The 16,164-nt window shown below is 44.3% G+C and overlaps 1 protein-coding gene and 1 long non-coding RNA gene across 2 annotated transcripts in view; both read right to left on the bottom strand.

The window, feature by feature from the left end:
- LOC133645766 (uncharacterized) overlaps nucleotides 1–16,164 on the bottom strand; it is a 126,109-nt gene that overhangs the window by 32,549 nt on the left and 77,396 nt on the right. The gene's annotated exons all lie outside the window — the stretch shown is intronic.
- On the bottom strand, nucleotides 9,228–13,623 carry LOC133647161 (uncharacterized protein K02A2.6-like). The gene has a single exon (XM_062043304.1). The coding sequence runs from the start codon at nucleotides 13,212–13,214 to the stop codon at nucleotides 9,228–9,230; it is 3,987 nt and encodes a 1,328-aa protein (XP_061899288.1). The 5' UTR covers nucleotides 13,215–13,623.

Raw genomic sequence — 16,164 nt, 5'->3', positions numbered from 1 at the left:
TCTCCCTCTTGGAGAGATTTTTAAGAAACATGGAGTGTCTTATCACTTTTATGCAGATGACTGCCAAATGTATATGCCAATTTCAAAAGGCCACAGCCCCCTGACACCCCTTCTCAACTGTCTATGTGATGTCAAGGCTTGGTTAGCCCAGAATTTTTTAATAATGAATGAGGGAAAAACGGAAATTTCAGTTTTTGGTCCGGCCCTCACTGACTTGGGACCATTGCAAAATCATGTGCGTCCCAAAGTCACCAGCCTTGGCGTCACTATAGACAGCGATTTTAAATTTGACAAACAAGTCAATGGCGTTTTAAAATCGTGTTTTTATCATCTTCGTCTTTTAGCAAAGGTAAAACCATTTTTATCTTTTAACCTTTTTGAACAAGCCGTGCATGCTTTTATTTCAAGTCGCCTGGACTACTGCAATGCACTTTATGCTGGAATTAGCCAAAAAGCTCTCTCCCGGTTGCAGTTAGTCCAGAACGCGGCAGCACGACTTTTAACAGGGGCCAGGAAACGTGAGCATATAACCCCAATTCTTCGGAGTTTGCACTGGCTCCCTGTTCATTTTAGAATTGATTTTAAATCCTTGCTGTTTGTTTTTAACACGCGAAGTCCCAGAGAAGGGTCAATTGACATTTTTACCTAGAAAACACACAAGAGGGTCATTTGACCCCTAGTCCCCCCTGTGGACACTCCTTTTGTTATGAAAATGTGGCTGTTAGTGGCACACGGCAGGGGGCCACTTGAGCCTGTGTGGGGGAGGGGACCTTACAGCTCAAGCTTTAGTTCTGAGGTAGGTTGTGTGTGTTTTTGCAAGGATCAACAGAATGAAGGGATCAACACTCTGACATTTATTGTTAAAAAAAATACAAAACAAAACATATTTACAAAGAATGAAAAAGCAACTGTTTTCCCAGTTTTGGTGTGGAGGGTTGTTGCAGAAGCAATTGTTATTTTTGTGTGCCAAAAATAGTTTAAAAAAAAAATTTACAAAGAAAAAAGCATATTTACAAAGAATGAAAAACCATGTCCATGTAAACGTGACTGACATACATTTGAGCAGTCACTCACAATCCTGGCACTGCCATTGCTCCTTTCGGCATTTCCCACATGTATAATTTTTCTGTCTACCTAGACAAACTGCCCCTAACAGCCTCATTACCATAACAAAATGAGTGATTAGTGTATTCGGGAAAAGCGTCGGGCCAAATGACCCCTCTCTGGGTCTTCTAGGTAGACAGAAAAATGCTGGGACTTCTAGTGTTAAAGCTTTACATGGACTGGCACCTCAGTATATCTCGGACCTCATCCAAATTTACACACCAGCGCGCGCTCTGAGGTCCGAGAGCCAGCTCCAGCTCGTGGTGCCCAGGACGAGACTTAAAACCAGGGGAGACAGGGCCTTCTCTGTGGTCGGGCCTAAACTCTGGAACACTCTGCCCCTCCATGTTCAAACTGCTCCCACAGTGGAGTGTTTTAAGTCTCGTCTTAAGAGCCACTTTTATTCTTTGGCTTTTAACACTGCGTGAGTTGTGTGGTCTTCTGTCCTCTGTTGTCCTGTGTGGTTAGGGTTAGGGTTATAAATTTTGATGTCTATTTTACTGTTTTAATTGGTTTTACCCTTTAAAATCGTTTTTAATCATATTTATTTTTTATATTGTCTCTGTATTGGTTTTCTATTCATTTATTCTTTGTTTTTATTCAGTCATTGGTGTAGCATAATATTGTTTTTAATATTATTTTTAATATCGTTTTTAATATTGTTTTTAATATTGTTTTTAACATGGCTGTGCAGCACTTTGGAAACATTCTTGTTGTGTAAATGTGCTATATAAATAAAGTGGATTGGATTGGATTGGATTAAGCCCCGGCTGGGTGGAAAACAAATCATCTGCTTTAAAATAGCTCGCCGGGGCCTGTGGTCATTTGTTAAAGAGCACTGGCTAATCAGACACTTCAGTTAGAGACGTGATAAGACTTGAAAAAACACAAGTATAAAATGAACCCTGTACTTTTAGTAAAGTATCAATTTGCCCCAATTTTCAATACTGCTGTATTTTTCAGACCATACGCCACACTTAAAATCCTTTAAACTTCTCAAAAATATACAGTGCGCCTTTTAACCCTTTGCGCCTAGTGTGCATATTATTTCTGGTTGTGCTTAGCAACCTCGAAGCAATTTTATTTGGCACAAGGTGTAATGTAAGTGTGACAAGTAGATGGCAGTCACACTTAAAAGATAGGTGTGGACTGCTGGTTGACTCCCCGTGTTCAATAAATGATGGTAGCAAGCAAGCCCAAAACTTTGATGTTTCATTGAGAATATAAAGAATTAGAAAAGGCGCTCAAAAATATGTCAAAGTGTTTTAGTACGACTTTGGTAAGCTACGAAGCCGCACCGCTTGATGGAATGTCGGCGCATTATGGCTACCGTAGTCAGACGTGCTGTGCTTCAACATACGGGTATTATTATGGTGTGTGTATAAGGACCTATAATGGCACCTATAAGGAGACATGTTATCTGGCTGTTTTTTTTTTTATCTGTTATGCAGAACCAACTTTTCTTACCCATTGGTTCTTGCTGTTGTGTATTTGGGATCTGCATAAGTCCCGAAAATGTGCGCACATCCGCCATTGAAGCCTGCGCCTTAGTCAATAAGCACCTTCTTTTTCTCTATCCTCTTGTTGTGGGGCATTCATCCTCCGCTGTTGCCATTTGTAATATAAAGTACCGTACAGTTCTAACTTATATTCGTCAGTAGACTCCCTATGGAAGCAATACAAACTACCGGTACAACAAAAATGACGGGGAGAAGATGCAGTTGAAGTGGAGGCACGTAAATAAGACCGCCAAAAAACAGCTCATCCTGAAGAGACAGTCAGAAAGCAGCCCAAAGATGACCTGTAAAATAATCTATGCAACATTTTGACCAAAGAAAAACGCAGACACCCGCTCATCGGCAGTGCGCCTTATAATTCGGTGCACCTTATGGGCCAAAAAATACGGTATTCCATTTGCCCGGACAAAACATCCAAAGCATTGGTAACTCAATCTCTGTAAAAAAAAAAAAAATAACACCACTGCAAAATAGGCCACCATGGTGTGGTGTGATTGTATTATGGGAGAACTACAGAGTCGACAGGCAGTGTGGGAGACAGTGTGGGAGTGAGTTAGAGAGGAGACGCTTGTTGTGATTGAGCTAATAAAAGTATCCACGTTATAAAGTACAGCTGGACTCACGTATTGATTCAGTAACTCGACATGGTGTCAGAAGTCCTGTAGTTAATGTGGAGTGCGAGCCAAGTGGAAAGATAGTTTGTACGCGTCTGTGGATAAGGAAGTAAGGACAACATGAGCGAGGGGGACGGAGCCGCTGCAGCACCTGCACGGCCACCCAACGCGCCGGTGGTTGCCGTGGGACCGTGCGCTACGTTCAACATCCAGCCACCGGAGTCCTTTGACTTTTCAAATCCACAAGAGTGGGGCAAATGGATCCGGAGATTCGAAAGATTTCGCCTGGCAAGTAACCTAAATGCAAGCTCCGAGGACAATCAAGTGAACACATTGATTTATTGCATGGGGGACGAGGCGGATGATATTCTCCGTGGGTTAAATCTGACGGCCACTCAAAGACGTACATACCAGGGAGTGCGCGAGGGATTACAAGGCTTCTTTGTTGTGAAGAAAAATGTTATCTACGAGCGTGCTAAGTTTAACATGCGCAAGCAGAAAGAAGGGGAGAGTGGGGATTCATTTGTCACTGCACTATATGCGCTGGCGGAGCATTGTAGCTACGGGATGCTACACAATGAACTGATCAGAGACAGACTTGTCGTCGGATTGCAAGACAAGGGGCTGTCTGAACGCATGCAGTTGGACGCGGATCTAACCTTGGATAAAGCCATAAGAATGGCACGACAGAGCGAGGAGGTGAAAAGGCAGCAGTCTACTCTCCGAGGGGACACCACCAGATCAGAGGCAAGTGATGCAAAGTCTGTTGATAGAGTGTTCAAGAGCAACTTCAAGTCTGCTAAAAACAAACCTCAATATGCTGATAGCCCAAAGTACAAGCCACACAGTACTCAGTACAGCAAGGACAAGGGCGCACAGTCACCGTGTCAAAATTGTGGCAGCTCTCCATCCCATCCAAAAAGTGACTGTCCTGCTAATGAAGTGAAATGTCATGCATGTGGGAGGAGGGGACATTACAAGCGTGTGTGCAAGTCCAAATCAGTGCATGAAGTTGAAGAGGATGAGGAGGAAATCTTCCTCGGCGGTGTCACAGAGGATGGGGATCCTTGGATGGTCAAAATTGGCATCCATGAGAGCAGTGTGACATTCAAAATAGACACAGGTGCCGATGTGACAGTCTTGCCTCACTCAGTGTTCCTAGACACATACAGAAATGACCCACCTAGTCTCAGAAAGGCAACAAAGCCACTCCTGGGACCAGGAAGAAATCCCCTCGACGTGGTGGGCGTCGCCAGTTTGCTGCTGAGGAGAGGGGAAAAGACAGAGAGGGAGGATGTGTACATCGCTCGTAATGTGCATGCTGCCCTGCTGGGAAGATCTGTGAGCTGTAGGCTGGGGCTTGTAGCACGCCTAGACACCGTTACTATGGAGACATTAAAGGAGCACTACCCAAAATTATGCACCGGGCTCGGAGAAGTGCGGCAACCATATGCCATCAAGCTGAGTCCAGGGGCGGAACCATTCTCACTAAAGACACCAAGGAGGATTCCATTGCCTTTAATGGACAAAGTCAAGCAGGAACTGTCCCGCATGGAACAACTCGGGGTGATAAGTAGAATAGAGGAGCCAACAGACTGGTGCGCTGGCATAGTGGTGGTGCCCAAAAAGACAGGTGCGGTACGTATATGTGTCGATCTCACCAAACTCAACGAGTCAGTGTGTAGGGAAAAGTTAATCAGTGGAGGAAACACTGGGAATGCCGGCTGGAGCCAAAATTTTTAGTAAGCTGGATGCAAACATGGGGTTTTGGCAAATTCCTCTAACTGCAGATTCAGCGAAACTGACAACTTTCATTACACCCTTCGGGCGCTATTACTTCAGGCGGCTACCGTTTGGCATAGCATCCGCCCCCGAACATTTTCAGAACCGGATGGTGACGGAGGTCACAGAAGGGCTTGAGGGCGTTGTTTGCCACATGGACGACGTGCTGGTGTGGGGCCGAACTCAAAAAGAACATGATGCTCGCCTGCATGCCACACTAGAAAAGATCCAAAAGGCAGGCATCACTCTGAATGTTGATAAGTGCGATCTGTCAAAGTCAGAGGTGACCTTTCTAGGCCACGTGCTCTCCACCAGTGGCATCAGCCCAGACCCAAGCAAAACAGAAGCTGTGAGGAAGATGCAGGAGCCAACAACTGTGACTGAGTTAAGAAGTTTTCTTGGAATGATAAATCAACTTGGGAAATTTGTGCCGCAGCTGGCCGAGAGAGACAAGCCCCTGCGAGATCTCCTGTCAAAAAAGAACTGCTGGGTGTGGGGCGTCGACCAGGCAAGGGCCTTCCAGGACCTAAAGGATGCACTGACGTCTACACCAGTGCTAGCCATGTATGATCCCAACAGAGAATGCAAAGTCTCAGCAGACGCGTCGTCATACGGGTTGGGAGGCGTACTGCTACAAAAGTGGGGCGAAGAGTGGAGGCCAGTGGCCTACATGTCGCAGTCTCTCACACCAACCGAGCAGAGAAGGAAGCTTTGGAGCTGACCTGGGCCTGTGAGAGGTTCCGCAACTTCCTCATCGGGAAACATTTCCAGATGGAGACGGACCACAAGCCTCTCCTGAGTCTTCTGGGGTCTCAAGCACTGGATGCTCTACCTCCACGGATCCAACGCTTCAGAATGCGTCTGATGCGCTATTCTTATTTTATCTCTCATGTGCCAGGAAAGTTCCTGTGGACAGCCGATACGCTGTCACGAGCTCCTGTTAAGAGAGAGGAGACAGCAGCGGACAAAGAGCTGTTTGAAGAAACCAACATCTATGTGGACATGGTACTGGAGAACCTACCTGCAAGCGCTGACTACCTGGAGGAGCTGAGAGAGCAGCTGCAGAGAGACAGAGTATGTGCACAGGTGATGCAGCTGTGTGCTGAAGGCTGGCCAGCACATGGTTCCAAAGAACCAGCACTCAGGCTGTACAGGGCAGAGCAGGCGTTCCTTACAGTTCAAGATGGTGTCTTGCTAAAGGGACACAGGCTCGTCATCCCTTCTACAATGAGAAATGATGTTCTCGCCAAATTGCATGAAGGACACCAAGGCGTGGTGAAGTGTAGACAGCGGGCACGACAGTCAGTATGGTGTCCTGGGCTAAGCCAGCAGCTGAATGAATTGGTTCTCAACTGCCGAACATGCTGTAAGGAGAGACAGAACCACAGGGAGCCGCTGATGCCGTCACCATACCCAGGCCGACCATGGGAGAAGTTAGGAGCTGATTTGTTCATGCTCGGTACCAAGACCTACCTGCTGGTAGTGGACTACATGTCAAGGTACGTGGAGATTGCTTTGCTGACCTCCACAAGGTCAAACGATGTAATCCACCACCTCAAATCGATCTATGCACGTCACGGAATCCCGGATCTTCTCGTTTCGGATGGTGGGCCCCAGTTCTCCGGAGCAGGCTTCGCCGAGTTCGCAGAGTCTTACGGATTCCGTCACATTACCAGTAGCCCAAGATATCCTCAAGGTAACGCTGAAGCCGAACGTGCAGTACAGACGGTGAAAGGTCTCCTAAAGAAAGCAGATGACCCCTATCTTGCTTTGCTCGCTTACAGGGCTACCCCTCTCGACAATGGGTATAGTCCAGCGCAGCTTCTCATGGGGAGGAGGCTCCGCACAACAGTGCCTATCCTTCCTGCTTTGCTAAATCCTGCTCTTCCTGATAGTGAAGCTGTTATGCGGAAAGAAGGGGAGAAGAGGACAAAAGATGCACAACGCTACAACCTGCGGCATCGTACAATGAACCTTGACAGACTGAATCCGGGACAGGACGTGTGGATCAAGGACCAAAAGAAAGCCGGCGCTATCATCGGACGTCACACCACTCCACGATCGTATCTGGTAGAAGGACCCCATGGGACCATCAGACGGAACCGTCGTCATCTCATCCCTATGGGATCCTCGCCGGAGCAGAGTGGCTGTAGTGCAGCAGAGCCGTTCCTGGGGGGCGTTCCGGAACAAGCTTCAGCAGAAACATCGCAGCAGAGTGTTCCAGAACCTCCATCTACTCATACTCCTAGAACCAGGTCTGGGAGGGCTGTGGTGAGACCAACTAGGTTGGACCTTTAATTTTGTTTCCTATAGACATTACAGAGACTCTAATGGAAAAAAAAGAATGTTACTGTATGTGGGAAAAGACATAAAAGTGCAATTGGAGCGTTTTGGATATATTTTCTTGTACTGTAAATGTTCAAGTCAGTTGCAGGGCTTAGGTTGAGGACAGTACAGGATTAGTATCGGATGGATGTTTGAGTATTGATGTGAAGTGGATTGTTCTAAGGGTAAAATATGTGTGTGTGTTTGATTGTCTGGTACAGGCTCATATAGGAGCAGACCTTCCAACCACGAGGCAGAATAATCCTCAAGGTCTGTTGAATCAATGGTGGTCTACCCATTGATTCTAGAAAGGGGAGATGTGGTGTGATTGTATTATGAGAGAACTACAGAGTCGACAGGCTATGACGTCACGTGTGTGCGACGGAGCGGGAGACAGTGTGGGAGTGAGTTAGAGAGGAGACGCTTGTTGTGATTGAGCTAATAAAAGTATCCACGTTATAAAGTACAGCTGGACTCACGTATTGATTCAGTAACTCGACACATGGGGCCAAAGAAAATTGCAAGTGCCGACACTTTGACAAAAAAGGTGAGGAACATTATCGAATTCAAGAAATAAATTGTAGCAGGTTACAAAGGTACCTCCTCTTCCCTATCCGTTCATTATTTTTTTCGACAACAAGACTCTTCAATACAGGTAAACATGATGTTTATCTATTTCATTCATCATTTAGAAACATTTTACATTGATTTCAGCATGTAAATTTACAATGATCTATAATTGTTCATACTTTTTGGATGTCTGGAACAGATTACTTGGATTGATGTTATTTTGGGGGGAACAATTGCATTGGTTTTCGCACATTTAGATTTTTGTCGGACCCTTTGGAACCGGTTAATAATGAAAACTGAAGTACCATTGTACTATAACAACAAGACAGGGGGGCAGCTAAGTAGTTTGGTCAACCTTGTATTTTGTTTTGTTTGTCACATAAAATGAGGCAAAGAGAAGTATTATGTTCCAGGGTTAAATTGTTGCCATAATAAGTCATTTATAAACTTTACAGGCTATGAACTAGTCTCAGACAATCACTTTTGAGCTTCTGCAATAAATTGCGACCTTAAAATTCCACTTAATGCTAAAGCCAAGGTAAAAAGTAGTGATGTGCAATACCACTGATTTTCCTTCCGATCTGATACGGAATAAAATTCAGGCTGGTATTGGCGATAGCCATCCGATACGGATACTTTGCGCAATTATACCTGCTAAAATTCAAAAAGTTGTGTATTTCAAATAACATATCTCATAGCATAAACAACATAACACGGAGTTATTTATTGTATTGAAGTAGTGGCGTGACTAACAATACAGCCAAGCTAATCCAACAGAAAAAACAAGATGACAAAATCAAACAAATTACACGAAAATCGTGTCTCAAACCATAAAAAAAGGAAATAAGTGTGGTAACTTGTGCTCTTTTTCAAGGACCACTGGAAAAGGTTCTTAGCCGAAATACACTTTATTAAAGTACTGCAGAGTTACTATTAATACAGACACGGAGCCGACGTAACATTGCTGTCTATCGGAGGATCACGTACACAACACAGAAGTCCTAGGGACATCACATAGTAAACAGCACATGCGAAAATCATCCATTCCTTATCCTACAGCGACACCAAGTGGGCACTTGGCTATATTGCCGTTGTTCTAATGAGTGCAACTTAATAATGCTTTCATGAATGTTCACATTATAACACTTCTCCCCCTTTAGATTCCAACATTCCCAAAAATATAAATGGACTTTGAGAAAACCCAAAACGGTGGTTATCATTAGCTGGCGTACACATAAACTTAAAGTGCTGTCTCAGCAACTGTTTAGCAATATAAACCTGAAAACATGAAAACATGGCAGATTTAAACTTTCAGTCACACATTCAGTCTGTCTGGAGGTTTGCGAGTGCGATGCGACCTTCGCACTACCTCTGGTGACCCAGCAGACACCGCTGGTGTGGGTGACTTCGGTGGATCTGGTGTAGGGAGACTGGGAGAGGTCTGGATGTCAGTGTGAGAGTGTCCATCCTCTCCAGAGGAAACAGAAGCCTCTGTCCTTGTCTCAGACTCTGGCGAACCCACCCCTACTGCTGTTGGTCCAGCCCCTGGAAACTCAGTGGAACTGTCTGTCTCTGAGCCTGTATCCTGCCGCAGGCGCACATGGTCCTGATGTCTGCGGAAGATACGTCCATCAGTCAGCTTAACAACGTAGGAAACTGGCCCACTCCTCTTGAGAATAATCCCAGGTAGCCACTGCTGGTTGTTGTTGCTGCTGAAGTTTCTCACATAGACACAGTCATCTGGTTTCAACTGTCTCTCACGTGCATGTTGATCATGTCTTTCTTTCTGTTTTTCCTGCTTTCCCTGCACTTTTGCCTTCATGTCCGGACGCAGCAGGTCCAGTCTTGACTTGGGCCGACGCCCCATCAGCATCTCTGCTGGCGTGCGCCCCGTTGTAGTCTGTGGCGTGAGGCGGTATTTAAACAGGAATCGTGAAAGCTGAGTGCTGAGTGAGTCACCTGTCATTCGCTTCAGGCCCTCCTTCACTGTCTGAACAGCCCGCTCCGCCAGTCCATTTGAGGCTGGGTGGAAAGGAGCTGTTCTTATGTGATGAATGCCGTTCTGTTGCATGAACTCACTGAACAACTCGCTGGTGAAAGTCGGACCATTATCAGTGACTAGTGTGTCAGGCAAGCCGTGTACTGCAAACACTTGCCTGAGTTTGTCGATGGTTGTGGGGGCTGTGATGTTGCTCATGATGTGGGCCTCAATCCATTTAGAATGCGCATCCACCATTAGGAGAAACATCTGCCCCTTAAAAGGGCCCGCAAAGTCCATATGTAGCCTAGACCAGGGACGGTCTGGCCACTCCCATGGGTGCAAAGGAGCAGGTGGAGGCATGTTCTGATTAATCTGACACTGCGTGCATCCTTTCACTTTGTCCTCCAGATCCTTATCCAGTCCTGGCCACCAGACATAGGATCTTGCGAGGCTTTTCATCCGCGATGCACCTGGATGAGTCTCATGTATTTCCTCCACAATCTGTGAACGGCCTGGGGGAGGTACAATGACCCTCGCACCCCAAAAGATGCAGCCATCTTGCAGACTCAGTTCAGTTTTACGTTTAGTATAAGGCCTCAACTCCTCTCCTTCTATCACACTGGGCCAGCCTTGTAAAAGGAAAGTTTTTACTTGGGACATGACTGGGTCCCTCTCTGTCCACTGTTTGATCCGGGATGCTTTCACAGGTGTCTCTTCCAGCTTTTCCAGTGAGAAAACAGTCTCTGGAGGCACATAAGTAACAGCAGGCGTGTCAGGTAAAGGCAGCCGACTCAGTGCATCGGCATTTGCGTTATCCTTACCTGCTCTGTACTCTATGGCGTACTGGTAGGCTGACAGTGTGAGCGCCCAACGTTGTATCCTGGCTGAGGCCAGCGGTGGGATACATTTGGTCTCACTGAACAGGCTCATCAGTGGCTTATGGTCTGTGTAGATCTTGAATGCGCGACCATAGAGATACTGATGAAAGCGCTTGACAGCGAACACGATGGCCAGACCTTCTTTGTCTAGCTGTGAGTATCCCTGCTCCGCTTTTGTCAGGGTACGTGAAGCAAAGCCAACCGGCTTCTCTGATCCGTCCTCCATTACATGCGAAAGAACTGCCCCGACTCCATAGGGCGAGGCGTCGCATGAAAGTGTTATCTGTTTATCCGGGTCATAGTGAACCAGGAGCGTTGCTGAATGGAGGAGCTCTTTCACTTCCTTGAAAGCTGCCTCCTGCTCCTCACACCACTGCCATTTCGTGTCATTGTGAAGCAACTTGTACAGTGGGGCCAAAACTTTTGAGAGGTCTGGCAGAAACTTGCCATAATAGTTCACCATGCCTAAGAACGATCTGAGTTCAGTGATGCATTTGGGGTTTGGAGCTTCCTTAATAGCTCTCACTTTGTCTTCCACTGGGCAGAGTCCCTGTGCTGTGATCCTGTGTCCCAGATAGGTCACACTTGGTGCTAGAAACACACATTTGCTGCGCTTTAATCGCAGCCCTGCTTCTGAGAGTCTCTTCAGCACCTCTTCCAAGTTAGCCAGATGCTCCACCTCCGTGGCCCCTGTGACCAAAATATCATCTAAGTACACTGCTACATGCGGAATCCCCTGCAGCAGAGTGTCCATTGTTCTTTGGAAAATGGCAGGACTGGATGCCACTCCAAACACCAGGCGATTGTATTTGAATAAACCTTTGTGTGTGTTGATCGTGACGTACTCTTTTGAATCCTCGTCGAGCAGTAGCTGTTGGTAGGCCTGGCTCATGTCCAGCTTTGTGAACAGCTTACCCCCTGCCAGGGTCGCAAACAGGTCGTCTATGCGTGGCAATGGATACTCCTCCAGCTTAGAGACCTGATTCACTGTGACTTTGTAGTCCCCGCATATCCGTGCAGTTTTGTCCTCCTTTAACACTGGAACAATGGGTGCTGCCCACCTTGAAAACTGGACGGGCTTGATGATGCCCAGCTTCTGTAATCGTTCCAGTTCCTCTTCAACTTTGCCTTTCATGGCATAGGGCACTGCTCTGGGCTTGAAAAACCTAGGTGTGGCTTCAGGGTCAACATGGAGCTTTACTGTCATGCCCTTAAGTGTTCCCAGCTCATCCTTGAACACATCACTGTATCGCTGCAGAGTGACCTCTGTTGTGCTTGCATATTTTATTTCATGCCAGTTGAGTCGGATTTTTCTAAGCACATCGCGGCCCAAAAGACTGGGCCCTCTGCCTTTAGCGATCACCAGCCTGCCTTTAGCTTTTTGACCCTCTGCTAAAATGTCCACATAAACCACTCCCAAATGAGGAATGGGCTGCCCTGTATAGGTCCTAAGTTTGAGCTTTGATGGGCGGATGGGAGGCTGGTTAAACCCCCACGTCCTCCTGTAAGTGTCTTCACTGATAACGGAGGCTGTAGCTCCTGAATCAATCTCAAACTTAATGTCCTGCCCTCCTACAGTGACTGTTGCATAGTAAGGCTCAGGTGGTTCTTCATCCGTTTCCACACCAAACATGTTAAAAGAACACACAGCCTCTTTATCTTCTTCATCTAGGTGATGTGTGGCTGCCTGAGCCTGCTGCATTTTTCCCAGCCCCGGCTTGCCCTTCCCCTTTGAGCTTCTGCACTTTTTGGCTAAATGTCCCTTTTTGTTACAAGCATGACAAACAACGTCTTTAAATTTACAGTCATTTGCATAGTGTCCCCCTCCACAACGAAAACACTCCACTTTTCTTTCATGCTTACCAGTCTCTCTCCTGACATGGTGCACTGCTGCTGTTTGTGCTCCTCCATGTCCTTTCTGGATATCCTTGGCATTATTAGCAGCCATCTCCATGCCTTGGGAGATTTCCAGAGCTTTCTTGAACGTCAGTGGTGGAGTTTCCCCCAGCAGGCGGCGTTGTGTGGCGTCATTATTAATGCCGCACACTAATCTGTCACGTAGCATATCATCTAACACTGCCCCGAAATCACAATGTTCTGACAGCTGCCGTAACTCGGCTACAAAGTTAGCCACAGACTGACCTTGCCTCCTGAAGTAGCTGTGAAACTTGAATCTTTGGACTATCACAGAAGGTTTTGGATTGTGGTGGTTTCCCACGAGCGTGACAAGATCATCATATGGGATCTCTCCCGGTTTCCGCGGTGTGGCCAAGTTCCTTATCAACTTATAAGTCTTTGCTCCACACGCACTCAGGAGAATAGAGCGCTTTTTATCCTCTTCTGTAATCCCATTAGCAGAGAAAAAGTGTCCCAACCTTTCTTCATACTCCGTCCAGTCCTCGTGTCCCTCCACAAATTCACCGACAGTCCCATATGTAGCCATCCTAGCTTGAGGCTCCCTCTCCACGCAGCTCTTCTGTAGCTCCGGGTGCCTTTTTTATTTCCTCTTCAAGCTGCTCCTCTGCAGCCGCCGACACACACTGCCGTCCTCCGTTCTGCTTCACTGCTGCGAACTGCGTCTCTCCTCTGTGTTTTTCCTCGGCGCCGTCGGTCACGCACGGCCGCCTAGCTTACTTAGCACACTTAGCTTAGCTTACAAAACAACAAACCGGAGACACACGAAAAAAACAAAAACCAGTTCACCTCGTCGCCAAAAATATGTGGTAACTTGTGCTCTTTTTCAAGGACCACTGGAAAAGGTTCTTAGCCGAAATACACTTTATTAAAGTACTGCAGAGTTACTATTAATACAGACACGGAGCCGACGTAACATTGCTGTCTATCGGAGGATCACGTACACAACACAGAAGTCCTAGGGACATCACATAGTAAACAGCACATGCGAAAATCATCCATTCCTTATCCTACAGCGACACCAAGTGGGCACTTGGCTATATTGCCGTTGTTCTAATGAGTGCAACTTAATAATGCTTTCATGAATGTTCACATTATAACAATAAGTAAATTAATAAAATAATTAAAATGTATTAATTAATAAAGGCTACTATCAGAATAAAGAGTAATTCAAAATTGAGCTACAGTACATGAACATGTTAACGTGAAAATACTGAACATGTAACATTCAAAAGCATTCAACTTTGACACATTGACTCATTCACAAGTTTAGTTACTTTTTTTTTTACACTGTGTTCCTGATATTAATGATACTTATCATCTCAAATAACCAAAGTATCAAAAGTATCGATATTTTGATTTAAGAATCGATATTAGAGCATAAAGATCTGGTATCGGCGGTATTGATATTTCAGTATCAGTCACTAGTAAAAAGAGGCTAGATAGATGGCTAGTTAGATACTAAAAAAATGATACAAACTGCTAAAAGAGCCATGACTCTAGAGCAGGGGTCACCAACGCGGCCCGTAAGGACCAGATGAGTCGCCGGCGGGCCTGTTCTAAAAAAAAAAATTTAAGAATTGTTTTTATTTTTTTTAAAATTAAATCTACATAGAAAAAACACAAGATACACTTTCAATCAGTGCATCAACCCAAACAACCTCCCCCATACACACTCATCCACACCCACTCACACAAAAGGGGTTATTTCTTTCTGCTACCAATATTCTGGTTCCCACAACATAGACAACACATCTGCAAGGGACACAGTCCCTGAAGCACACATGATTGTATAGGCTGCTGGTCCACTAACATTTTCATTATTTACTATTTTTTATGTAATTTTTTTTATATTGTTTTACTTTCTTTTTTATCCAAGAAAATGTTTTTTATTTATTTATCTTATTTTATTTTATTTTTTAAAAAAGGGCCTTATCTTCAACAGACCAGGTTGTCAATGAAATTAGATTTGTTTAAAGGGTTTTTTAAACCAGGCCCAGTCCAGATAATGTCCAAGTCGGACTCAGCAACACACACCTTCATTCATGTACACAGAAAAAATTAGGGAACACAACAGATTGCATATAATTTATAAACAAAATTACATTTTCAAAATAAGCATTTATGTACAGTCCAGATTATGTCCAGGTCACTCAAATTAGGGAACACAACAACAGATATCATATAATCTATAAACATAATTATACTTTCAAAATAAGCCTTTGAGGACTTCTCATCTTTTTTTAAATGTTTTTTGGCATCATTATCGTTTTCAACCATGTAACTTTCTAAAGTTAGAAAATACTGAATAAATGTTTTAAAGAAAGTAATACTAAGTGAATATCTGTTTTTGGCCTTAAAAATAAACATTTTACCAAGTACTATAATTAAATTGACTAAATCATGATTGTCAATGAACTCTCCTAAAATAACAGAAACCACATTAAGCTTCATAAACAAACCAATCCTTAAACACATTTTTTCAACTTCCACCCAAAACAAAGACACAATATGACAATACCAAAACAAATGCAGGGTGGATTCAGGCTCCTGACAACAAAATTGGCAATCATCTGACTCTTGTCATATTCCATAATTTTAACATTTTCCCTGTGGGTAAGAAGTTATAAATAATTTTAATTTGAAAATAACGATTTTGCACATCGATAGTGGTTTTATAGATTAGTTTGAATATGTCATCCCATGGCAACGGGCAGTCAAAAATGTCCTCCCATTTTCCATTTGTGTTGTATGAGGCAGCCTTCAAAGATTTCTTTATTAAATAAAAATTATATATTTTTCTATTTATTTTAGTTCCTTTTTGCCAACTAGAATTTCTTATTAGAGGTTTACAAACTAATAATTTAGTAGTTCCATAATTAATTATTTGTTTCCATCTTTTTCCAATTACTCCAGTTAGTTAATAGAATGAAAAGCTTGAGCAAGCATCACCATACATAGCTCTAAGTTCATCATACTTCATAATTTTACCATTCTCATTGATAATATCTTTGACAAAAATGATTCCTCTTTCAAACATATTTTTCCAAAAGAAAGGCTTTCCATCTATTACAATATTAGAGTTCATCCATATTAACTGCTGCAAAATATCGTCTCTTTTTTCTGGCACATAAAATTGAAAACACCACTATGAGTGGATTGTTTCCTTTATGAACCCCGCCATGTTTCCCAGCAGACTCTCTGGGAGGGGATCACTTGTAAAAAAGGATACAATTTCTTTTGATACAGTACATGTTTTTTGTCCAACAGGACATTTGTGTACCACTCAATGTTTAAATACATCTTTGGAACAATTGATGCTTTTAAAGACAGACACATAGCTTCAAGGTTGAGAAGTTTCAGGCCCCCATATTCATACTCTTTGTACAAAACCTTTCTTTTAATCTTTTCTGGTTTGCCGTTCCAGACAAAATCGAAGAACCTCCGCTCATAAATCTTAAAAAAGTTTTGTGATGGAG

This window comes from Entelurus aequoreus, linkage group LG03 (assembly GCF_033978785.1).
Source record: "Entelurus aequoreus isolate RoL-2023_Sb linkage group LG03, RoL_Eaeq_v1.1, whole genome shotgun sequence".
In the NCBI taxonomy this organism is placed as follows: domain Eukaryota; kingdom Metazoa; phylum Chordata; class Actinopteri; order Syngnathiformes; family Syngnathidae; genus Entelurus; species Entelurus aequoreus.
Note: the sequence above shows the minus strand (reverse complement) of the source record. Positions and strands in the feature narration are given on the sequence as shown.

Excerpts from the sequence above, each read along its gene's own strand:
- LOC133647161 (XM_062043304.1), bottom strand. The coding sequence starts at position 13,214 with ATGGCTACATATGGGACTGTCGGTGAATTTGTGGAGGGACACGAGGAC.